This window comes from Ictidomys tridecemlineatus, chromosome 8, assembly GCF_052094955.1.
Source record: "Ictidomys tridecemlineatus isolate mIctTri1 chromosome 8, mIctTri1.hap1, whole genome shotgun sequence".
Lineage (NCBI taxonomy): Eukaryota > Metazoa > Chordata > Mammalia > Rodentia > Sciuridae > Ictidomys > Ictidomys tridecemlineatus.
Genome location: NC_135484.1, coordinates 114801585 through 114827910, shown reverse-complemented (window position 1 = coordinate 114827910; position 26326 = coordinate 114801585). Strand labels below are relative to the sequence as shown.

The window sequence follows — 26326 nt, the reverse complement described above, 5'->3', positions numbered from 1 at the left end:
TGAAAAAGTTCAATATTCTTTCTCAGCAATCAGGGAAATGCAAATCAAAACTAAACTGGGATTTCACCTTACCTCAGAATGACAAGCATCAAGAATATAAATAATGATAAATGCTGGCAAGGATGTGGGGAGAAAGGAAAACTTATACATTGTTCATAGGACTGTAAATTAGCACAACCATTATGGAAATCAGTGTGGAGACTCCTCAAATGACTAGGAATGGAAACACCATATAACTTATCTGTTTTACTCCTTGATATTTATCCGAAAGAACCAACGTCAGCATACAATAGAAATTCATTCATTTCAGGGTTTGTAGCAGTATGATTCACAATAGCCAAGTTATGGAACTAGCAAGCTTCAGTGTCTACAAACTGATGAATGGATTAAAAAGTGGCATATATACACAATGGAGTTAATTTAGCCATAAAGAAGAATAAAATTATGTCATTTGCTGATAAATGGATGGATCTGGAGAACATCTGGTTAATCGAAATAAGCGAAACTCAAGAAAGTCAAGAGTGGAATGTTTCCTTCTCATATGCAGAAGTAAAGAGAAAAGAAATTGAAAAAAAAAAGAGAATGGAGAACAGTAAAGAAAGAGATTAAGGGAAGGAAGGAGAGGAGAGAAAGAGGAGGAACTGGGGACTAGGAATGAAATCAATCAAATCATGCTATGTGCACATACGAATATATCACAAAGAATCACACATTTATTATAATTATAATACTCCAATTAAAAAATTTTAAAAGTAGAGTAGAAGAAGGGGAGGGGGAAAAGGAGGAAGGGGAAGGGAAGCACTGTGGAATGAAACTGGAGCAAATTATGTTATGTCCATACATGAATATGTCACAATAAACCTCACTATTATGGATAATTATAATGTATCAATAACAATATAAAAAGATAGCATGTTTTGTGTTATTTATTTAATTTGGGGATGTGTACCAGGGGTTGAACTCAGGGACATTCAACCACTGAGCCACATCCCGAGCCCTATTTTGTATTTTATTTAGAGACAGGGCCTCACAGAGTTGCTTAGTGCCTCACTGTTGCTGAGGCTGGTTTTGAACTCCCAATCCTCCTGCCTCAGCCTCGCCCCGCCAGCTGCTGGGATTACAGGCGTGTGCCACTCACCCAGCTATGCTATTTATTTTTTATCACAATGAAAAAAAAAAAAAACTACTTGAAGACAGAAACAGAGACTCTTAAAATTTCTTTTTTCTTTTTAATGATCCCCAAGACACAGGAAACAAGAGAAAAATAGACAAATGGGATTGCATCAATCTAAAAAGCTTCTGCAGCTGGGCATTGTGGCATGTGCCTGTAATCCCCTACTCAAGAGGCTGAGGCAGGAGGAAGGAGTCAAGGCCAGCCTCAGCAATTTAGCAAAGTCCTAAGTGACTTAGCAAGACCCTGTCTCAAAATAAAAAATAAAAAGGGATTAGTATATGGCTCAGTGGTTAAGCACCCCTGAGTTCAATCCTTGGTAACAAAAATAAATAAATAGTTTCAGCATAACAAAGGAAACAATTAACAGAGTAAAGAGACATTCACAGATTGAGAGAAAATATCTACCAATCATTCATCAGATAAAGGGCTAATATCCAAAATATACAAGAAACTCAAACTACTTAAGAACAAGAAAACAAATAACCTCATCAAAAAAATAGGCGAAGGACATGAATAGACATTTTTCAATGGAAGGTATACAGTAGCCAATCACATGAAAAAATGCTCAATATATTTAACCATCAAATAAATGCAAATTCATATCACAATGAGATAATATTATGTACCCATTACATTGGATATTATAAAAAGATGCAAGATAACATATGTTGGGAAGAAGGTGGGGAAATGGGAACCCTCATAGACTATTTATTGGTGGTATTATAAAAAGTTCTAGCATTCTACTGCATAGGATGGTGACTATAGGTAAACATAACCAAAAGAGGGGATTTTAAATGTTCTTACCACAAAGAAATGATAAACATTTAGGTGAATGCTGTGTTAATTAGGCTGATTAAATCACTCTACAATGTATACCTGTATTGAAATATTGCATTATACTCCATAAAATATACAAATATCCCTCAATTAAAAATGAAACTTTAAAACTTCCTTGTTTTTCATTTTTCGTAGTGTCATTGTTCTGGGGACATATTAAGAGATCAATAAAATTCTTATTCTACTCTAAAGTGTATTTGCTGATGTCCTGTAAATAAATGTTCTTTGCAATACTTAGCATCATGTGGATACAAAATTAAAATTACATATAGTGATCACTCTGTTCTCTTGGCAGGGAAGTTGGTAGTTTTCAGGGAGCTCAGTTAGAGCTCTCTTAGAGTGGGTGGGAACAAGTGTGTGTGCTCAGTGTTCTGCTGGTCCCTGTCTGGCAGGGGACGGGAGCTGTCAGAGGTGTGTGTAAATAGTGTTGCCCTCTAGGGGATAGGGTCTAGACTAAGGGATCACTGAAAGACTCAAAAGCCACAAATGAACAGCTGTGCCTGGTGGGAAGGGACTATTGAGACTAAGTTCAGGTTAGAAATGATGAACACTGACAGTCTCAACAGGCAAACCGTGTTCTTGTCACCAATAGTAGTCAGGGCATCTCCTCCTACCTACTTTCTCCTCCTACCTGAACCTCAAAGGGGAACTTATGTCATTTCTATTTGAAATCTTGGATTTTCAATTCTCTGTGGCTCATCTAAAGTTCCTTCCATGACTTTAATAGTGTGTCTTTTTGTTTTTTGGTGTTTTTTTTTTTTTTTTTTGGTACAGGGGATTGAACCCAGACATGATTCACAACTGAGCTATATCCCCAGTGATTTTTATTTTTTATTTTGAGACATCTCACTAAGTTGCTTAGGGCTTCACAAAGTTGCTGAGGCTGGCTTTGAACTTGTGATCCTCCTGCCTCAGCCTCCAGAGTCACTGGTGTGTGCCACTGTGCTCAGTGGTAATGTACTTTTTTTTTTTTTTTTGGTGATGGAGGGGTATACTGGGGATTGAACTCAGGGGCACTGAGCCACATCCTCAGCACTATTTTGTATTTTATTTAGAGACAGGGTCTCACTGAGTTGCTTAATGCCTCTCTTTTGCTCAGGCTGGCTTTGAACTCCCAATCCTCCTGCCTCAGCTCTTGAGCTGCTAGGATTACAGATGTGTACCACCATGCCGGGCCATAGTAATGTACTTCTTCATAAATGTGAAGAAAGCTGGGCATGGTGGTGCACGCCTATAATCCCAGCAGTTTGGGAGGCTGAGGCAGGAGCCAGCCTCAGCAATTTAGTGAGGCCCTAAGCACCTCAGGGAGACCCTGGCTTTAAATGAAATATAAAAGAAGGCTGGTGATGTAGCTCAGTGGTTAAGTGCCCCTGGGTTCATTTCCCAGTACCAAAACAAAACAAAACAAAAAGGAGACAAATACAGGAAAAGAGACATTTCTGACCCTAGGTGGTGGCTCCAGTTCATCACAGTTGCAGGAACACCTACACAGAGGGTTTTCATTATGGCGGGATTCATGTTGAGTAAACAGCATGAAAATCTCTTCTTCTTTAAGAGGCACCCTTACCATACCTACCTGAAAGACAGAAAAGGATTCTCACACAGAGGGGAAAGGATGGAAAGAAATGTGAAAGGATGGGAGAGATTTGCTTGAAGGCCAGCAGAGCCAATGGAGAAAGGTGGGGAGCAGAGGGGTTACCTCCTTTAACAGCTTGTTTTTTAGGTGGTGCACGTTTACAAATGTAATGGAGTTGCAGCACTGGAAAATTTTCACCCCAGGGATAGTTGTAATCTGCCAAGGCAAAATGTGAACTTGAAGGAAATTTCTCAATTATTTCATGCAACAAGAATAATTCATCTTTAGAGGCTGGGGTTGTGGCTCAGCGGTAGAGCACTCGCCTAGCATGTGCAAGGCCCTGGGTTCCATCCTCAGCACCACATAAAAATAGATAAATAAAAGTATTGTGTCCAACTATAACTAAAAAAATAAAATTTTAAAAAAAGAATAATTCATCTTTAGAACCTTCAGGAAAATCCATATGCAAGAACCAGAAAGTTCTTTTCTCCCATTTCCATCCCTGCTTCCCCCCACCTCCATTTCTCACTCCTCTCTTGATCTTGGTCTTCCTCTCCTTAAAATTCATTCAAAAGTGATTCTTAGCTGGCTGCAGCATGAGAAGGGTTTACCCACCTCTGCCCCTTGTTCATTGCTTCCCCCTCCTTTGTGAGTGTGTATCTGCACAGCAGCTGACATTGGCAAAAGGGGTTTTGCAGAGAAACTAAGCACCAGGCTTGGTTTACCCCATCCCCTGGGACAAGAAATGGCTGCTTTGTCTTCTTACCTCCCGATAGTCATTGATGCTTCTGTAAATGTTGGTATTAGGGATCTGACCCAGGATGAGAATCTTAGTTCTGAAAGGAAATGCACTTGCCTTTAGATCAAGGTGGCTTTACCTTGCTGTGGCTAACCTATTACCTGAGACCAAGTACCTGTGTGAACGAAGAGTGGCAATGAAGAAAGCAAAAACTATTGAAATAAGTAGTCCAATGTCCAATCCCAGGAAAATCGAAGATAAGAATGTAAAGATCCAGACAACCTTGTGGAAAAGGGTTGAAGGGAAAGGGAGACCATGAAAACTCACAAAATCAAGAACATACCAGTCCCACCTCTCAAATGACCTCCACCTTCTCCCTTCCACACCTGGGGTGCAGGGACTGGGGTCATCTCCAACTGTGGGCCCTCAAGGCTGCCTGAAAGTCAATTCACTCTTGAAATTTCTGTTTCCTCGGGCGCATAATAGTGATAAAGATCTCTCTTATAGGCTTTGTTGAGATTAGAAATCCCATCTGGCTAGCAAACTGCAATGACTCATCCCAGGGTAATAGTTATTTTAAGAGTTACTGCAAAATTTTAACACCTTTTTCAAGTCCCTACCTGACCACTTCTCAGCAAGTGACCTTACCTTCATCTTCACAGGAAAAAAAATAAGCTGAAATTCTCTTACCTATTTCCTTCCCCAACCCCGCAGTCACTCTTCAGTATCTGCACTCAACTCTTGCTTGTCCTCTCTCATCAGGTGGGAATACTAGCCCTCCTCCTGGACTAGAAACTCCATCTGTGCACTGAAAACATCCCCCTGAGCCTCTCAGGGATCCAGCTCCCAAAACTGCCCCCTCTCTATTTCTCTGCCTCTACTGGGTCCTCTTCCTGTCATCACACTCTGCCCCTCATCTTTTCTTTCTTGCTCTCTGGTTTTGTGCCCCAGCTGACATTCTGTCTGGTAAGATATCTCCTTCTCTTATTAAAACTTGTTTTTTTTTTATTGTAGATGGACACAATACTTTTATTTATTTATACGTGGTGCTGAGGATCGAACCCAGTGCCTCCAAGTACTAGACAAGTGCTCTATCACTGAGCTACAACCCCAGCCTTAAAACTTGTATCTCTTATCCAGGAAGATATTTATATTAACTGGACTAAAAGTCATTTGAATATGCAATGGACACAAACCCTCTTTACTAGGTCTGTGTGTAACTGTAGCCACTTCATCAATCCCTTTCATTCAATTTTGCATAGTTGAAATAAGGACTCCATGTTTTCATGCACCAATAGCCTTGAGTGCAAGGGCTAGGTACAGTGGCACACGCCTGTGATCCCAGTGACCTGGGAGGCTGAGGCAGGAGGATTGCAAGTTCAAGGCCAGCCTCAGCAGCTCAGTGAGATCTTGTTTCAGAATAAAAAATAAAAAGGGCTGGGGGAGCAGCTCAGTGATAAACCACCCTGGGGTTCAACTAGAATACAAGGCACTAGAGTTGCTGTGTTCTTCATATCCATGACCCATCTCTTCTGTTCATTCTCTCTCTAACCTTCCCCTCTCCCTTCCCTTGCTCAGCCAGGGCATCTACACTCACAAAGTCATATTGGTTCTGCTTCCACAGACTGGGTAGGTTGTAAATGGTTTCAAGGTAGGGCAGTACATTGCTCAGAACAACTCCAGCCAGCACAGCCTGTGGGGAAAAGATAAACCCAGCTTCATTTCCCATCAGTGGGTGGATGGGTGGAGTTAGAGCTCCCACCCCTACAAAGCAACCACAAGACGTCAGCCTTGCCACTCAGAAATATTTTATGTTGATATTTCATATGAATACCATATACGTGTTCCAACTCTTGGGTCAGCCCAAATAAATATTCTCCACATCTTTCTCTACTCTCCTTTATGATTTGTCAGACATTGAGGCAAGGTCAGGCCAAGCTCAAGGCTTGATAGATTCAGGCAATAAAGCTATAAGGGACCCCTTTTAGTTTCAGAGAGTTTATTACTCACAGAGACAGAGGAGGAGTAGCCAAAGGTAACATCAGTGTTGTCACTGTGGTGACACCAGGACCTATGGGGAATCTGGCTTCTTTGGCTACTTGGCCTTATCTCATTTGCTTGACAAATCTGTTACTCAAAATATCTAGAAAACATCATCTAGAAACCATTCTCCAATGGGATAATGAATCAAGAGAACTTCCACTCAGAGAAATTCTAAAATCATGTGTTTCTATACAAGTTTAATCATGATATGCTATCATTATCTTACTAATTAGATCTTTTTTTTTTTTTTTTTGCAGTGCTGGGGATTGAACCCAGGACCTTATGAATGCAAGGCAAGCACTCTATCAACTGAGCTATGTCTCCAGCCCCAAGATACTATTTTTTATCAATCAAGTTAAAGTAGCAAATTAAAAACATTGATAACACCCCATATATATGATTGTTGAGTATAAAAGGATACTGCCCTTTTGGGAAATCATTTGGCAACAGATCAAGACACAGTGATACACTGTCATGTAGAAATTTTGGAATATTGTGTTCTAGATTTTAAAAAATCAACAATACAAAATTGTATGTCGAGTTAGGTTGCAACTATGCAAAATGATATCTATTCACAGAAACTAATGACTGGTTTGGCAGGCATAGTTGTGCAAGCCTGTAATTCCAGTGACTCCTGACGCTGAGGCAGGGGGAATCTCAAGTTCAAGGCCAGTCTCAGCAACTTGACAAGACCCTTAGCAACTTAGAGATACCATGTCTCATAGTAAAAAATGATTTTAAAAAGGGGGGTTGGGGATGTAGCTTAGCAATAAAGCATCAATAACAACAACAAAAAAATAAGGTTGGTTAAATATATGACAAAATGTTAATGATTTATTTGTAAATTACTGGTGACAGGTGACATTTTTACCTATTGTGTGTTTTCCAAGATTTTTAAAATGAGACTACTTTTCTAATAGAAAAAATATTCCCTATATCTTGGAAAATTAAGATTTATACTTATAAGGATATGAAAATTATCGGGGCCATAAAGGAGAATATAATATACCTTAAGACAATTTTCTCTGTATGTTCACAAAGTCCCTGAGTTGGTTAAACATTTCTTAGGCTTTTTCTAATTCCCATCTCTTCAATAAACTCTGCCTGGGAATGAGAGCTTATTTTACCACTAGGAATGGCTGGGCCCTAGCTTGCTCTGGCTTTCTGAGGTATGGTTCTTTTCCACTATACCACCTTCTTTCCAGTCAAGAATCTCCAAACTCTCAACAATTTGCAGAGACATGGTGGGAAGGAAAAGAAATTTAACTTCATCAGAGATTTGTATAAGTTTTGACTTAAGGCAGACGGCATGGAGAGGAAAAAAATCTCAGAAAAAAATATAGAACAAAAACTTTTACCTTTGTAAACATTAAGGTAAAATATGTTCATTTTGTTAAAAAAAATTACACTCCTTCATCATTTCCATTATCAAAGAGACAACCATTTTTAGCATTTTGGCGTGTTCTATATATTTTTTTCACACAAAATTGGAAATTACATTGAAATGTACTATTTTGGGTTTTTTTTCTTTTTTTTAATTGGTTGTTCAAAACATTACAAAGCTCTTGACATATCATATTTCATACATTTGATTCAAGTGGGTTATGAACTCCCATTTTTACCCCGTATACAGACTGCAGAATGAAATGTACTATTTTGTATCATGCTTTTCCAAGTTTATGTTGATCTTTTGGTAACTAGTTGAGATGCTAGCCAGGAGGCTCCTCTAATGACTCTAATAAGGATTTTGCAAAAAGCCATCTGCAGTCTTTTAAGGAAAGAAGAAATGATCCATAGTTTAATACCTGTACAACTTCATTGTTATAATAGTTCATATATTTCATTCATCAGATTGTGTTCACATCTTCTCACTCAGAAATGTGCTAACAAGATAAAGTAAGAATGGGGCTGGGGCTGTAGCTCAGTGGTAGAGCACTTGCCTTACATGTGGGAGGCACTGGGTTGGATCCTCAGCACCACATAGAAATAAAGAAAGGTATGTGTCCCTCTAGAAAAATACTTTAAAAGAAGATTCAGTGAGGGCTGGGGATATAGCTCAATTGGAAGAGTGTTTGCTTCGAATGCACAAGGCCCTGGGTTCAACATCCAGCACCACACATACACACACACACACACACACACACACACAGGCACAATAAGAATAATGTGGTGCAACATAGCCAGCCAAAAGTGAAGGATATCCTAGCTCCAACAGATTTATAATAAAGGAGTGCTACCTACTTTTATTACTACCCTTCAGTGAATTCTGACAGTTTTTATTTGTTTGGAATTTTAATATTCTGCTTCTTTTAGCAGTAAAGAAAAAATACAACTGCTCAGAGTAAATTGATGAGTTACCCTTCTAAAACAGACTCCAGCAGTTACAACACAGAAGATGCTGGGTAAACTGAGTTCTGGAGAGACTTCTGCTGGGAATCAGAGAACAGCTTCTGTGTTAAGCACAAGCTTATTAATCTCACCCTCCTTGAGAAGATACCATGTTTGGGCTCCAAGATCCTTGAGTCACAAGAGCAGAAGGCAGCAGCAACCTTGTGGTGGTCCTGCTTTAATGATACCTGACACCAGGTAGAGGTAGTGCTGAAGAAGATGGGGATGACATCTACAATCACTTCGGCTTTGGGGATGGCCACCTCAGGGTATGAAGCTACCACACCAGGAAGGAAACCTTCCCTCACCTCCCTAAGTATGTTATAAAATGGCTTAAGGGAACATGAAAACATAAATCTATATTGTTTATCAATACAGAAAACTGAGCAAGGATCTATATTGTAACTTAGAGCAAGTTGAGTACAGACAGTGATTAACACAACTGGCATCTTTAAGGGTCAGATAAACAGTCTTATCCAAAAGAAAGAAATGGCACATTCATATTCAGAAGCATCCTACTTGGACAAAGTTAACACTCAACTTTATCAGGCCACCTTCAAGTGTTATGAATTAACCAAGAGGCAATGTGGCAGCAAAGGGAGGATTGTGTTCACACGGAAGGCAGATCATGGCCTTCCGGAAAACAGATGGCATGAGTTTCCAAGCCTGCACAGTGAGTTTCCAAGCCCGTGCTGGAAACAGGGGTCTGGCATCTGAAGTCTATGTTAGTCATTTTTTACTAATTCCTTATTTTATAACTTAAGCAATAACAAGATAAGAATGATAATAACAATAATGTTTCTTGAGTGCTTACTATTACCCCAACCCTATCTTCTTTTAAATATGTATAAACACACTTCAATATATCTCATATAAAAATATCAAATATATCTCATATTATTTCATTTAACTCCAACTGTATGATGCTATTATTTTAAAGAAAAAGGGCAAGAGCTAGGTCAGGGCAACCTCTGGGGATATGCTGCATGCAATTATCCATGCAAAAATGCCCCACCAGGGTGCAAACTAGACATTCTATCTTTTTTTTTTTTAAACTTAGTTATTTGATAAGTTCTACTCACATTTGGCAGTTCGTAGAAAAACTGTGCCGCCTTCATCATCAGGAGCAGCATCACACCTGCGCCTACCAGAGATGCAAACTGAGGAAAGAGAGCCAGTTGGAGAGAAACCATCAGGAACATATCGGTCCCTGTCTGCATCTGTGGCCTTCTGTGAGAAGCATGCCATTTTTTTCTTCAAAGGAGTTGGGTTCAGAATAAGTGCATTTTTGTGGAGCTGACATTTTCAGTTCTTTTCAAAGTATTAAACACAGGAGGCACTCAATAGGTACTTGTGGAATGAATGTGTGAATGCTATCTGAAAGGTCCTAAATGTTCCTGAGCATTTGAATCCTTATTGTCCCAGCTCTGTGCTATGTTATCTGAGATCTCCTAAACTATGTTATGCATTTCTTCAAGACTTTAATTTCTCCTTGCATAATATATAAAACCCCCAGTAGGTCAGGCATGGTGGTGCACACCTATAATCCCAGCACCTTGGGAGGCTGAGGCAGGAGAATTCCGGGTTTAAAGCCAGCCTCAGCAACTTGGTGAGGCTCTAAACACTCAGTGAGACACTGTCTCAAGATAAATAATTTTTAAAAGGGGGCTGAGGATGTAGCACAGTGATTAAGCATCCTGGGTTCAATCCCCAGTATGAAAAGAAAAAGAAAATGAAAACACTAGACTCCTCCCCAATAGCTCTAGAATCCCAGCCATTCCACTTTCCTCGTAGATAATTAGTTCACCCCTCACTCTCCTGTGTGGAGCTTGAAAACTTCCTATCTAACAATTTCAGTTGTGCTTCACCTTGGAAAATACAATGATGATCACTTTTCATGTTCTGGCTTCAATTTCTCTCTCCTTCAATCAAAAAGGTTACCAACACGAGTCAAGCCTATATAGAGCTACTCTGGGTCCTATCCCAGACCTATCTCTGGGCTTGGTAAACAGAGATGCTCACTCATCAAATGAAGCCGAGGAACACAATTCCCTTTATAACCCAAGGCTCTCTGGATATAAGTCTTGAACTCATGACATTCCCTATTGGCAAATTCCCATTTTTAAGCCTCTAGTTGAAAAAAAAAAAAAATACAAAGCAGTGTCTTTTCCCACTGTGACGGGGAATGGAGTTGCAGTAGGGTAAAACTGTAAGCACAAGTCAAAACAATGGCCTGTATAACCAAGAACTGAGAGAGTCCCTCAAATCTAACCCTTTAAATTTGTTGATAGACTTTAATTTATTTATACATGGTCCTGAGAGTCGAACCCAGTGCCTCATGCATGCCAGGCAAGTGGCTACTGCTGAGCCCCAGCCCCAGCCCCAGCCCTAGCCCCAGCCCCTGCTCTTTAATTTTTATCTGGGAAAAGAAAAAATACCTTCCCGCTGGGCTCTCTCTTGCTACTCATTGTCATTTGCCAAAGCTTAACACCGAAAAGAAGACCAATGTGGCCTGTGTCCTATATTGTTCTTCCCCCCACCAGGGATCATAGTTAAAGTGAGCAGCATAGGGCTGGGATTGTGGCTCAGTGGTAGAGCACTCACTTAGCATGTGCGAGGCCCTGGGTTCGATCTTCAGGACCACATAAAAATAAATAAAATAAAAAGATATTTTGTCCAACTACAGCTAAAAATAAAATTAAAACAAAAAAGTGAGCAGTAAAATATGGAAAAGCAGAACCACAAGACAGTTATGTAAGAAGAAGGATCAGGAAAATGAATTGCTGTTCCTGATCTTTTTTTTTTTTTTTTAACTTTTTTTTTTTTAAGAGAGAGTGAGAGGAGAGAGAGAGAGAATTTTTAATATTTATTTTTTAGTTCTTGGCGGACACAACATCTTTGTTGGTATGTGGTGCTGAGGATCGAACCCGGGCCGCAGGCAAGCACGCTACCGCTAGAGCCACATCCCCAGCCCCTGATCTTTTTTTTTTAATATTTATTTTTTAGTTTTTCGGTGGACACAACATCTTTATTTTGTTTTTATGTGGTGCTGAGGATGCAACCCAGCGCCCCATGCATGCCAGGCGAGCTTGCTACCACTTGAGCCACATCCCCAGCCCATGCTGTTCCTGATCTTCAGAAAGCTCTAACAGTGAACATTTTATATGCTACAAAAGTACATTAGGTAATCAACCTCCTAAGCCCCTCCAGTCAATTCTCAGGTCAACCAGTTGCTGAATATGATTTATTGCTCTAGCAGTGAAAAACTAATTCGATTAAAACAGGAAAGTGTATCAGGTTTTTTCTTGCCTCCCATTTCTTTTCTCCAAAATTCTTCTGATTATTTGTTCTTTTTTTCTTTTTTGGTTGAACCCAGGGCTGCTTAAACACTGAGCCACATCCCCAGCCCTTTTTATTTCTGATTTTGAGACAGGGCCTTGTTAAGTTTCTGAGGCTAACTTTGAACTTGTGATCCTCCTGCCTCAGTCTCCTGAGCTGCTGGGATTACAGGTGTGTGCCGCTGTTCCTAGCTCTGATTATTTATTCTTATTGTTTTTCAGACAGGCAGATGCCAAAATAAACTGTATAAAAACCTAGACTGAAATAAGCACAAGCAGAATCTTGAGTACCATAAAATTAACTGCTCTGAGACATTTGGAAGGCCTATGATAACTGTGTGTCTTCCTTAATGGTACATTCAAAAGAATGGGATTTGGGCATTGGGCCTCAGGAAGGTGCTCAATGACTCTCAGAATCTTGGACAGCAAGCACTATTAAAGTTCACATCTTCTGCATATTTTGCTTTTCTGTTCCAATTTTACATCACTCTTCCAGGCTTATCTCTAGTGATTTGAAGCAATGGGATCAGGACAGCAGGTTGCTGACCATAGGCCTGGGCACTGGGGACTGGGGAGCTATCATTTTTGAACATAACTCTTAAGTGACACACACTGTGGTTGACACTATTAGCATCTAATTTTATTCTCACAACTGAAAGGTTGGTTTTATCTTCATTTTATGGATGAGGATGAGAGCCTCTGAGAGCAAAAGTCACACACATCTAGGAAGCACCGAGTCTGGTTCCTACACCCCGACCATCTGATTCCAAAATCTAGGCTCTCACCATTGCTTCATTTGCTTCCCTTAAAAAGAACACAACTAACACAACTATCCTCTTTCTTTTGTAATAACTTAGTTTTACCAAGTTCTGGGAGCCTGGGGACAAGGCAAGAAAGCCAGTCCTTGGAAAGTAGGGAAGAAGGATAGACACATGGAGACCAGGGAAGCACAGTAGCCGGAACTGGCAGATGCCAAAATAAACTGTATAAAAACCTAGATTTTTATACAGAACAGAAAGATGAAGTGGGGGACACTCTAACTGGCCACAGACCTGGGGCTCATCTCATCCTCTCTGCCATGGGCCAGGCCTTTCCACACCTCAGGTTGAGGCTGTGGCTGGGAGGACCAGAAGGTTTTGCTTTTTGTTATGACAGTAGAGGGTAATGGGTTCTAGACAGGGAAATAATAAAGTGAAATGTGATCGTAGACCCAGTTTGAATTTATGCCCGATAAAAACTAAAAATAAGATGATCAATGGCAGGCCATTTGGGGGACATTCAGAGCCAGCCCCCAGATTTCTCAGGCAGAGTGAATAAAAAACTCCCAGAGGGAAAGAATACAGAGAACACCCACAGCTGTGTGAAGACAGAAGGCTAAATGAGTCTGGGGGCAGGGGTCTTTTCCAGTCCAGACTAGAAATTCCTGGTGGAATCTGGACAGCTCCAATGTGTACAGATAGGGCCCACAACTTCTCTACTTGAGCCAGCAAGTTGAACTGGGCATATCAGGGAAGTGTTCACTAGCATCCCTGGGGACACACTTTCCTACAGAGGGCCACCACAGTGCAGTGAGAGACACCACTCAGAGGAAATGTGCCACACAGATCAACAGGCAGCAGCAGGAAACAGAGCCACAAGCTGCCTGCTAAATGGTAAAATGGACTGGCTCAGAGATTGGAAATTCCATCATCTTCTGCCAAAGTTCTTCCAAAGCTTGGCTTCTCTGTTCCTCAAATGTGTGCAGTCAGCAAATCTATTCTTTCTCCAGCCCACCACATATAGATTTCCTGCTTGTAAGACAACTCTGAGGTTGACCCAAAGCCCTCTTTCTTCTATCGGTGCAAATCCTAAACCACTTTTAGGACTCTGGGAAAGGTCCAATTCCTCTACCAATCTCCTTCTCATAATACTTAAGGTGCTTTTTTGGTCAATTGTGCTCAATTTGCACTTGATTTTCCTTGCACTTTGATTTAGCTGTGTATATCTTGCCTTCCCAAATTTATGGGCACTGGATAAACAAGTATGTATCATAAAAAGTTAGTAGAACTAATCTCTGCGGTTGCCATTTCCATTTCTTCTTGTCATAAAACCCTCTCATTTTGATTCCGAAGATTTTGCATGCTTGTATAGAACATTCTTCCTTTTAACACAGCCCACACTCCTTCTTTCTTCCTCCAGTGTGCCAGAGGAAGCTCTATGACCACAAAACTCAGTCTGCATAAAATGATAGGATGGAGCCTTACTTGAGCCCCTTGCTCTCACCCAGCCTAATCTTCCTTCTGGCTTTCACTGGTTTTCACCCAAACTTCATCTTATCTTTGCCAATGGACTATGACACTTTATCTTTCCCTATTAAAATTGAACTTCCATCCTTCTGATACATCAGGTTCTGACCACAGCTCTACCTTCTCACTATACTTGTGAGGCATGAGCTTCTCTTTGGCTTCTGGCCAGTTGTTTCACCAACTGAACCCTGACTCCTTCCCTGGGTTTGCCCAGGCTCCAATTCTGATAACTCCCTGCCATTTCATCAAGCCACAGAACTAAGATGGGAGGCCTCTCGTGCTTTCATGTTGTAACATTTATTTAGTCAGTTCTAAACTCATAAACACAGGACTTACAAAATTCCATGCCTGCAATTATTGGGAGTTTGCTTTTAGAATCTTTTCTGTCAAACGTATCGTTCAGGGGCTGGGATGTGGCTCAAGCGGTAGCGCGCTCGCCTAGCATGCGTGCGGCCCGGGTTCGATCCTCAGCAGCACCACATACCAACAAAGATGTTGTGTCCGCCGAGAATTAAGAAAAAATAAATAAATGTTAAAATTCTCTCTCTCTCTCTGTCCCCCTCTCTCACTCTCTCTTTAAAAAAAAAAAAAAAAAAAAAAAACAAAAAAAAAACGTATCGTTCAGCTTACTAAACGATTAGTTCATTACTTCAGAATACCTGAAGAGAATCTGTCGTAGGTCATTTCTCTTATACAGAGAGAGAATGGTCATAAATTCCTAGGCTCTCCTAGACAAACACCTGACTCTCTCTCAGGAAACCCCCTTGCCATGCATGCCCTTTGAGGAATCCAGGAAAATGTTTCATTTGTATTATTGCTTTTCCAAACAATGTATGAGAATGCATTCTCTATAGGAAAAAAAAATTAATAGCTGATGGTAAGTTTATCTGAAACATTGTTGTTCTTCTAGTATATTATGTGCAAAATGGGTTTCTGTGGAATAATATATAAAATCTCTTAATAATAATATTTCCATAGAAAATGACTTTCAAATTCCACATTGACCAATAACTTTTAAAACAAAATCTGTGCAGGAATTAAGGCAAGTGTGGAATCCAAATTCTTCCAAGATGTCTTCCCCATCAAGCAAAACATCAAGACAAAATTAAGTCCACATAGTCCTATTCTATGAATATACATATGAATCGAAACAAGTAGAGATAAAATTCTTTTTAAACATACCTGTTGTCTTCCTCCAGCTTTATCTTGGATAATAGTCCTGGCAATAGCAGCAGAATATACATAAGATTTGAAGAATGAACTGACAATATTGCAAAGGCCAATGGCTATTAGATCCTGTAAAGAAATGCAGAAACTTAAAGCCTACTTTTTGTTAAAGACTATGGGATAATATATAAAATCTCAAAAAATTTGATAAAAAACTAATACAACTTGTTTTATTTTGTTTATTCAGCTATTTATTTATTTTGGGATGCTATGGATTAAACCCAGGACCCCACACGTGCTAGGCAGGTGCTCTAACACTGAGCCACATCCTCAGCCCACTAATTTTGATTTTGAGCAAAAAGCATGCTCTTTATTTCTTGTGTCTGAAGAGAGGTTGTTTATATTGTTTCAAACAACAGATGGAAATATTCTTAGAAAGGACAAAAGGAAGCAAGCAAATATGATTATCTAGATTAAATCGCATCTTCATTTTAGCTAGTTGTCATCAGGAAAACTCTTCTTCAAGGTCATGAAATGAGGCCTTTTCCTTTTTAACCTCTTTCATGTGATTGCCAGGACTTTGAATGGTAGGGAGACTAGCAGTGCTATTCTTCTTCCTTCTTTCTATACTACCTAAATGTCAAACTAGGAAAATGCTTTCTTTCCAAATAGTTCCCTCTTGACTTCCAGGGGAAGGACCAAACTCAGAGTAGTGGGAGGGTTTCCCTAAAAATAAATAAATAAATAAATAGGCCAAAGACAAAGAGGCCAACTTAATTACATATATTGATAGTGAGTTTTGCATGTTATATTCCACAGCATTTCTTTTTAATTTTATTTATTTATTTATTTATTTATTTTAGTTATAGATGGACACAATACCTTTATTGTTTATTTATTTTTACAAGGTGCTGAGGATCGAACTCAGGACCTTACATGTGTGAGGCAAGTGCTGTACCACTGAGCCACAACCCCAGCCTTCCACAGCATTTCTTATCACGCCTCAGTGTGTGGTTGGCTTCTAAGGACAGGGTGGACAGAAAGATAAAATTAACATGAGAGGAACTCTGCTGGCCGAGCAAAGAGATGCCACATGTCATCTTATTGTCTCTCTGCACCATATCTGTTCCAGTGGAACAACACTCATGTTAAATTTCAAGTGGCTTCAAAGTTAAATATTCCTCACTTCTCAAAAACTCTTTTGTGACTTCAGTCCAAAATTACAGTCCGAGTGACTCTTTGGTTAAGGAATCTAGCCTTCACGTTGGCAGGTGGCTCAGATTAGAGAAAAGACTTACAGGTCAGAAAAAGCAATGGTCTTCTCACCTGATTGGAGTTGATTCTGTAGTTGTGGAGACCAGCAATCTTCTTGCCCAGAAATATAACCATAAAGGAGCTCACAAGAGATAAGGATATAGCTGGTAAAATAAGTCTAGAAAAAAAGTTGCCGAAATTTGGTAGTGAAGGAAACAGGAAGCTGAAACAAAATAGTGGAATTATTCCTGGATAGCAGGTGTGCTTTACTGGCACTCCCACCATTTCATCCTTTTCCTCCAGGGCTGGCCCAGTGTTCCTCCCCTTCTAACCAAGAATACAGAAGTAGAGCAACTGAGGCAGCAGCTTGCCCAAACTGCCAGCAAATCAAGCCAAGTTACAAAATCCATCAAGAGAGCATATTAAGTTGTCTTCTAATTCCAAGTTTCTGCTATTTGATGATAGCAATGATCGGGACAGTCAAAACCACAGAACTCTACTCTTGATACTGTACCCATGAGTAGACCATAGGTAGATATGACATCAAGATGTTTTAGAGCTGAAAGGCCCAATGACTTCCCTTTTAGTCACACTTGCATTCTTCAGGGTATAATTTTAGTCATTGTCCTTTGTATAAATGGGTTCCCATTCCTACCCATGCTTTCCCTCCTGTAGTTTTGAGGTCAACAGAATGTTGAACCCATTTATAATACTTTAGCTCTAGAGTATTATATCCATTTTGCTGATAATCATTGTTATCTATTTCTACAAATTCAATACAGTCTATTTTTACTAAGATCCTATCATAGCAAACATTGCCAAACACATTTAAACCACGGCCAAAACTTCTTTCCAGGTATATCTCCTGTTCCATTGTTAACTGGGAAACTCTTGTTTAACGCAATAAACTTTCTTCTATCAGTATTACCCATCAGATCACTATCCAAAGAATTGAGGAACATCCTGATTCTCAAAGGAATCAATGCTTGTCTATTCATGCATGTCTATTCATATCTATTCATGTTTTGTAATTTTACCTTGCTGTCCAGAGTATCTGTGAAGTCAGCTTGTGTGGTCAATTTTTGCAATACTATAGATCAAACCCAGGACTTGTGTACACTAGCCAAATACTGAGTTATACTCTCAGCCCTTTTTATTTTCTTTTGTAACAGGGTCTCCCTAAGTTGCTGAGGCTGGCCTTGATCTCATAATTCTCCTGTCTTAGCCTCCTAAGTAGATGAGATTTCAGGTGAGTGCCACTGCATCCAGCTCTGTGCACTCAATTTTAAATTGTCACTTCCTGGGTCCTGTGTTCTTAGGATCATTCACAAATATTTGATGTTCTATATTTATAGTAGAAAATTTTGAAATAGTCACAAAAGAAAGAAGAATGGTATAATGAGCCTTCCTATACCCATCACCTACCTTCAACATATAATTCATGACCAATCTTATTTCATCTGTACCATTATCCACTGCCTATTGCAAGATAAATTTGAAGAAAATTCTAGGCATTTTATCATTTCAATTGTAAATATTTCTGTGTACCTCCCTAAAAAAATCATACAACAAAAATTATACTGTCTTAATATTATCAAATAACCAATTAATTTTGAAGCTTTCCCAAATATCTTACAAACATATATTTTATAATTTGTTAAAATTAGAATCCAAATAAGGTCAATGCATTGCAACTGGTTGCTGTGTCTGTTAAATCTCTCTATGATTTTTCCCATCATCCTAGATACAGGACATCTATGAAAACTTAAAGTGATCAACAAATACCCCACTTATGGTAACTTTGAAGTAATCATTGTTTTTAGAGATCCATTTTTTGAGATAAGAGGTGAATGATTAGAAAGTGTTAAAAAAAAGTCTATGTAAATAGATATAAAGGCTATATAAGCTCTAGAGTATTATTTCCAAACTATTTTAATGCACCTGCATTTGTGTGTGTGTGTTGTGTGTGTGTGTGTGTGTGTGTGTGTGTGTGTGTGTGGTGCTGGGGATAAAACCCAGGGCTTTATGCATGCGGGGCAAGCACTCTACCAACTGAGCTATATCCCCAGCCCTACACTATGTCAATTTCATTGAAATATGTACATATAATTGATAACTTGGGACTTCATGGGTTAATTGCCTCTCTATATCTTTTTCTTTTCTTCCTTGAAATTTTTTGTTTATTGGTTAAAGAAATCTGTTATTCCATCCTACTGTGTTTCCTACCATCCCTGTGTTGCAATTAACATGTTCCTCTGTTCCTTGTATTTTCTATAAATTGGTTGTTAGCCCTTCAGATTTGGCCAGACGATTTTTTTTTTAGGAAAAATGCTTCATAAGTGGTGGTGGTATGTATTTCTGTTAGGAGGAAAAAAACAAAAAAACAACTGTTTTTTTGTTCAATGTTGGCAGATGATATGCTGATATCCCTTAATGGTAATATTCCATAATTCTAAGTTTATAATTCCTTCTCCCTTTATTAGCTGGACTACTTCTATAAAGTTAAATGTCTTATTATAAACTGTCTGGATGTTCCAAAGAGCAATTCTTACAGGAAAGGCACAATAAATGCCTGATTTTTCTCTTTTATTTTAGAATTTTTGAAAGAATGAGTTGGTTCCCTAGCAACTTCCAAAGATGAAAAAAATAAGTTTATTTATTTAGAATTTTTACATAGTAATGATTTTAAACACATTTGATGTCTTTGGCCAATAAAAACCTCAAAGTAATCTATGGATTCAGTGCAATCATATTAAATTCCCATTGGCCCCTTTTGCAGAAGGAGATGCCAACCCTAAAATTCACATGAAATTGCAAGGACCCTGAAAGCCAAAGTGATTTAGAAAATGAAGGAATAAGCAAGAAGACTTGCATTTCTTAATTTCAAAACTTTCTACAAACAACCTATAACAATCAAGACTGTCCTAAGGGAAGACATATAGATGAGTGAAACAGAATTGAGAGTTTAGCAATAAACCCAAATGATGCTGGGATAACAGGGTACTCACATGCAAAAGAATGAAGTTAGACCCCTACTACACAACATATACTTTTTTTAACTTTTTTTTAAAAAATTTAAAATCCCTTTTTAACTCAAAAGGATCAAACACCTAAATTTAAAAGCTAAAATCATATGACTCTCAGAGGAAAAGTGAGGGACATATCTTCAAGACCTTAGATCAGCACAAGTGATGAAAATAAATAAATGGAACTTCATCAAAGCTGAAAGCTTTTATGCTTAAAAGTACCAGTAAAAAGAAAAAACAACTTACAGAATGGAAGAAAATACTTGCAAATCAAATATCTAGTAAAGCTATGGTGTCCAGAATATGGGAAGAACCTTTACAAATCAACAACAAAGAGACAAGCAACCCAATTAAAAATAGTCAAAGGATTCAAATAGAAATTTCTGCAAAAAAGATGTACAAATGGCTAGTAATCACATGAAGAGATGTTAAACATCATTAGTCATTAGGGAGATGCAGGTCAAAGTCAGACTGATTTGCCACTTCATATCTTCTAGTATAATAAGAAAAAAAAACCAGAAAATAAGTATTGTGAGGATATAGAGAAATCTGAATTCTTGGGCATTGCTGATAGAAACAAAGTTGTGTAGCTACTATTGAAAACACTTTGGCAATTTCTCAACAAATTAAATACAGAATTACCATATGACCCAGTAATTTTATTCCTAGATATATACCCAAAAGAATTGAAAGTAGATGCTCAAAAAAAAAAAAAGCATGCACATAAATGTTCATAGCAGCACTATTTACAATAGCCAAAAGGTAGAAATGACTGAAATGTCCATCAACTGGACACGTTGGAGATGTGTAGATTAGAGTTGGTAATATAGCTCAGTTGGTTAGAGTGTTTGCCTCACAGGTACAAGGCCCTGGGTTCAATCCCTAGCACCACAAAAAAAAAAAAAAAAAGAAAGAAAGAAAGAAAAATGTGTAGATTTGTGTGATGGAATAGTATTTAGCCATGAATGGGAATGTACATGATGGATAAATCTTGCAAACATTATGCCATATGAAAGAAGCCAGACATAAAAGACCAATTGTATGATTCCGTTTATATGAAATGTCTAGAATAGGGAAATCCACACAGATGGAAAGTAGATAAGTGATGATCAGGGACTTTAGGGAGAAACAACTGGAAGTGATTGCTAACAGGTATTTCTTTGGAGGGGTTGATAAGATGTTTTAAAATTAGATAGTGGTAGTGCTTCAAGAATTTATGAAAATTAACTATATACTTTAAAATTTTTTTAATATTTATTTTTTAGTTGCAGTTGGACACAATACCTTTATTTATTTATTTATTTTTATGTGGTGCTGAGGATGGAACCCAGGGCCTCGCACGTGCTAGGCAAGTGCCCTGCCACTGAGCCACAACCCCAGCCCCTAACTATGTACTTTTAAAGAGTTAATTTTATAGTGTGTGAGTAAGATAACAAGAGAATATTATAAAATACTTTATCCAGTATATTTGGCAACTTAGACTAATGACAACTTCTTTGAATGACCAAAACTAACAAAGTAGTCTCAAGAAGAAGTAGATATCCTGAATCAGATAATTACATAATTTAATAATAGTTTTTAATAAGTAGTATATTAAAATTTGAATTATAGTTTGTTTAGGGATTGAACCCAGGGTGCTTAACCATTGAGCCACATCCCCTTCCTTTTTAAAATACTTTATTAAAGACAGGGTCTTGCTGAGTTGCTAAGTGCCTCACTAATTTGCTTTTTAAGAAGCATCCCATGGGTGAAAGCCCCAGGCCCAAATATCTTCACTGATAGATTCTACCAAATATTTAAGAAAGAAATAATGCCCATTTTCTATAAGTACTGCCAGAAACTGAAAACGAGGGAACATTTTCCAAATCATTCTATAATGTCAACATACTCTGATACTAAAACCAGATGCATACTACAAAAAAAACTTTAGACCAATATTTCTCATGAATATAAATGCAAAAGTTCTTATTATTTCAGCAGATTAACATATTTGATAATATACGGGAACCAAATGGGGCTTATCCCCATGGTCTAACATTCTAAAGTGATTTAACTGATTAAAGAAGAAAGAGAAATCTGATGATTTTGGAGGAAGCATTTAATAGATCCAAACTGGCATAATTCTTTAAACCTAATTCGGGAGCACAAATATGCTTCATTTTCCATTCCTCTAGATTATTAACTCAGAAAATAAATCTCCTGTTTTAGATAAGGTTTGCTATTTGAAATGTTTATTCTTTTGATTGTCTTTTATTACTTAATCAATGACTCAGTAGTTGATTTACTTCCAAAAACATGTGTAAAGATCCAAATTGAGTAAAATGAACAATGTGTTAATCCATTTGGTAAAATTTCTTAAAATTTTTTATGGTATATTTTTGTACCACAAAGTAAATAATAGCATATATAATAGATTTCTTATTAGTTCATGCAGTTTAAATTGCATTTTCCTTTCAGTAGACAGAATCCATTTTTAGCATTTGAGCTAAAATATCTGTTTTGGTACAGGGGATTGAATCCAGGGACACTTAACCACTAAGCCATATCCCCAGCCCTTTTTATTTTTTATTTTGAGACAGGGTCTCTCTGCCTTGCTAAGCTCAGAGGCTGGCTTTGAACCTGTGATCCTCTTGCCTCAGCCTCCAGAGCCACTGAGATTACAGGTGTGGGCCTCTGACCCTCACCCATTTTTAGCATCTTGAACAGCTACTTCCTCTTATCTTCCCATCTCTCACATTATTGTGTGCACAGATCTAAATTCCTATTTTTTTAACATTTTTTTAGATATTGATGGATCTTTATTTATTTATTTATTTATATTTGGTGCTGAGAATCGAACCCAGTGCCTCACACATGCTAGGCAAGTGCTCTACCACTAAGCCACAAACCCAGCCCCTTAAATTTCTATTTTTGAATATATTTTTCTTTCTAACTTTTTTTTTGGTGGGGGGGGATACTGGGGATTGAACTTAGGGGCACTCGACCATTGAGCCCTATTTTCTTTTAATATATATATTTTAGTTGTTGATGGACCTTTATTTTATTCATTTATTTATATGTTGTGCTAAGAATTGCAGTGCCTCACACATGCTAGGCAAACACTCTACACTGAGCCACAACCCCAGCCTCCCCAGCCCTATTTTGTATTTTTAGAGATAGGGTCTCACTGAGTTGCCCAGTACCTCGCTGTTGCTGAGGCTGGCTTTGAACTGGCAATTCTCCTATCTCAGCTTCCTGAGTCACTGGGATCACAGGCATGTTCCACCATGCTCGGTTGAATATTTTTTTCTTTGCCATCCAACTCTGTCTACTTTACTTCCCTACTTTATAACTTCCAAGCACCTTGATATTTCCAGGCAATAAGCTAGATAGGAACATACCTGAATGCTTAGAGGCAGATATTAAAGTTTTTGTTAAATTCACCTTTTTTTTCCTTCTTTTTAAAATTTTTTTGTAGGTGAACAGCATGCCTTTATTTTGTTTGTTTATTTTTATGTGGTGCTAAGGATCCAACCAAGTGCCTCACACATGCTAGGCAAGTGCTCTGCCACTGAGCTTCAGCCCCAACCCTTTTCGTCTCCTTTTTAAGAAGTTAGGTAAGAATGTTATTGTTCCAAAGAGGTACACAATAAGTGTAGTTTATTATTCAAATCTAATAAGACTGAATGTTTAGTGTGTTAACAATACAAACTACTATTTTTTTCTTCCTACTATTCTCTGTGACACTCAACCTTTTTTAGCAAATTAGGTTAAGAGGGAACATGGACATGGCAGGAGCTAACTTAAATTGCTCAATTGTACTAGTCCCTAGCAACCACGAATAAAATAAAGGCTTTAAAAACAAAGAGCAAAGTAATGCTTAAAACTAGATTTTTTTGAAATGCTGACTTGTCTGTCTATACCTTTACAAATTATGATAAAAGATAAGGAAAAATTGGCTGTGTGGCTTTTAAGTCATTAATAATAGAAGCACATTGAGTAAGAATAATAGTATGGTTATGCTCATAGACTTGGAATTAAATAGAAATGAATTCAATGGTGGCTCTTCCACTATCTTGCTGTCTTATCTTGGAAAAGTCATTTAAACTTGGTGAGACTTAGCTTCTTCCAACATAAAGAGAAGGTAATATGTACCTCACAGTGTTACTGTGAGGAGAAAATGAAATAAAATAAATAACTGCCAATCCTCTTGTTGTTCTTGTTATTTTTTCAGAATATAGAGACTACATCTTGCTTATCTTTGTATTCCCTGGTACCTATGCGGTGTCTATTTGAAATTCTATTGAATTTCAAATGGATTTAGCCATCATCAGATTTCATTGAGAACTAGTGGAATATGAGACTAGTTCAATTGGGTTTCATCAAATTTGGCTACATTTTGTTACCCTGGAGTTGTAGCTGATATCCCTGACTCCACAGCAATCCCCACTGTCCATCTCAAGGAAATTAGCAGTGTTCTTCAAAAGCCTACCTGTGTCAAGAAACTATAGTCAGGCATGGTGGTGCACACCTGTAAACCCAGCAGCTCAAAAGGCTGAATCAGGAGGATCTCGAGTTCAAAGCCACACTTAGCAAGGCCTTAAGCAACTTAATGAGACTCTGTAAATAAAAAGGACTGGGGATGTGGCTCAGTTGTTGTGCATCCCTGAATTCAATCCCTGGTACCCAAAACCAACAACAACAACAACAACAACAAAACCAAAACAAACAAAAAACCCTTCCAGTCTACTTTTTTCTTAGCTAATGCAATTCACCTGATCAAGGCTTATAAATTATTATAATTTTCTAACAGAAGCAAGAGTCACTGGTAGGAATTATAATGAAAATTAATTGTGAGTCCTTCAGAATTCTATATGTCACACATTTGAAGGTAACTTTGTATCCAGATTAAGAAAACAATGTTTCTGCTGGTCACAGTAGTGCACACTTGAAATCCCAATAACTCCAGAGGCTGAGGCAGGAGAATTCCAAGTTTGAGGCTGGCTTCAGCAACTTAATGAGACCCTCAGCAACTTAGCAATACTCTGTCTCAAAACTTGTGGGCTGGGGGTGTGGCTCAGTGGTGGAGCACTTATCTGGATTCGATCCTCAGCACCACATAAAAATAAATAAATAAAATAAAGGTGAAAAGCGGGGAGAGATTTGGGCTGGGGTTGTGGCTCAGTGGTAGAGCACTTGCCTAGCATGTGTGAGGCCAGGCCCTGGGTTTAATTCCCAGCACCACATTTAAATAAATAAAATAAAGATCCATTGACAACTAAAAAAACATTTAAAAAAAGAAAGGGAGAAACTTTTTTTAAAAAAATTAAAAAGGACTAGGGATGTAGTAGCTCAGTGGCAAAGCATCCATGGGTTCAATCGCCAGTACCAAAAAAAGAAAAGAAAAGCATAGTGCTCAACAACACAAGTCTTAAGTGAGTGAAGGCAGAAAGCACATTTCTCTCCTGAACATGGAGTCCCAGAAGAGAGGCTGGAAAAACAGAAGTACCGCTTGTCCACCTTTGAGAGTTAATCTGACAGGTATGGAGGTTGAGAAGACTTGCAATACCTATGGAAACAAATGTGAGTCTCTGAGCATTTAACAGGTTGGATGAGTGAGGGGATCAGCTCAACCATGAGAGACAGAGACCCACCTGAGAAAGAACAAAGAGTCGTCCTAACCCTCCTCAGCTCATGAACCTCAGTGTTCTAAAATGAGTCTGATAGTCATATACTATTTGTAGAAAATATCATTAAGACTGTGTGGCCAGAGGCTAAGAGAGGGTATCAGAAAAGAGAAAGTAGTCCTGAAGAGTAGAATTACTAACCTATATGGAATGATCTCAATGAAGTTACGGCTGGTTTCTGTGACCAGGTTTATCTTGTGAGCAAGTACAGTGAAGCCAAGAATCTGCAGGAGTTAAAAAAAAAAAAAAAAGCATAAGATTATCTAAAGATCATGCATTGTTTCCAGTATCAGAGATGCTCATAGCCTCTAGCAGGGCAGGAAAAGAAGCAAGTGAAGTCTCTGCATAAGAACTAGATGGAGGCCTCAGTGGGAAAGGGAAGGCAGAGGTCCTTCCTGATTCTTTTGATTCTCTAAAAATCCTTTTAACATTGTAGTCAAATCAAGGTCAGCCTTGATCTCTGACACAATGATGGGAACAAATGGATGCCACGGACTTAAATTTATCTCTCCCACCACCTTTAAATGACTACAGCAATATGAACATGTTGCCAGATAGTGGCTGTATCAAGGTCTCACTTTTTAAAAGCTTTTAGATCCAGGTATATTGTACTAAGGTAAGTCTTTTAATGAATTGTTGAGGTATATTAGTGAGAATTGAATGTCAAACCCTTAATAATAGAAAGCAGCATTTGATATCATCAAGAAGAATGTCTTTAGCAAAGTAATTATCTGTTTTCTCCCCCAGCCCCAAACTTGTTGTAAAAACTGCAGTTCTCTCTTTAGTCCCCAACTTTTTTTTTTTTTTTTTTTTTTAAAGAGAGAGTGAGAGAG

The 26326-nt window shown here is 38.4% G+C and overlaps 1 protein-coding gene and 1 long non-coding RNA gene across 6 annotated transcripts in view; one reads left to right on the top strand and one right to left on the bottom strand.

The window, feature by feature from the left end:
* Slc26a8 (solute carrier family 26 member 8) overlaps nt 1-26326 on the bottom strand; it is a 68655-nt gene that overhangs the window by 14813 nt on the left and 27516 nt on the right. For 4 of the 5 annotated variants that reach the window (XM_078020120.1, XM_040282564.2, XM_005318891.4 and 1 more), the window contains 9 exons: nt 25635-25717; nt 16874-17024; nt 15563-15676; nt 9840-9917; nt 5924-6019; nt 4502-4608; nt 4354-4423; nt 3711-3803; nt 3456-3587 (listed from right to left, as the gene is read on the bottom strand). In XM_078020120.1, the coding sequence (XP_077876246.1) occupies nt 3456-3587; nt 3711-3803; nt 4354-4423; nt 4502-4608; nt 5924-6019; nt 9840-9917; nt 15563-15676; nt 16874-17024; nt 25635-25717 (924 nt within the window). The remainder of the gene's footprint in view (nt 1-3455; nt 3588-3710; nt 3804-4353; nt 4424-4501; nt 4609-5923; nt 6020-9839; nt 9918-15562; nt 15677-16873; nt 17025-25634; nt 25718-26326) is intronic. The other variant, XM_078020123.1, reaches the window with a different exon arrangement.
* The window catches only part of LOC144366241 (uncharacterized), a 73972-nt gene that overhangs the window by 43161 nt on the left and 4485 nt on the right, over nt 1-26326 (top strand). The window lies entirely within an intron of this gene.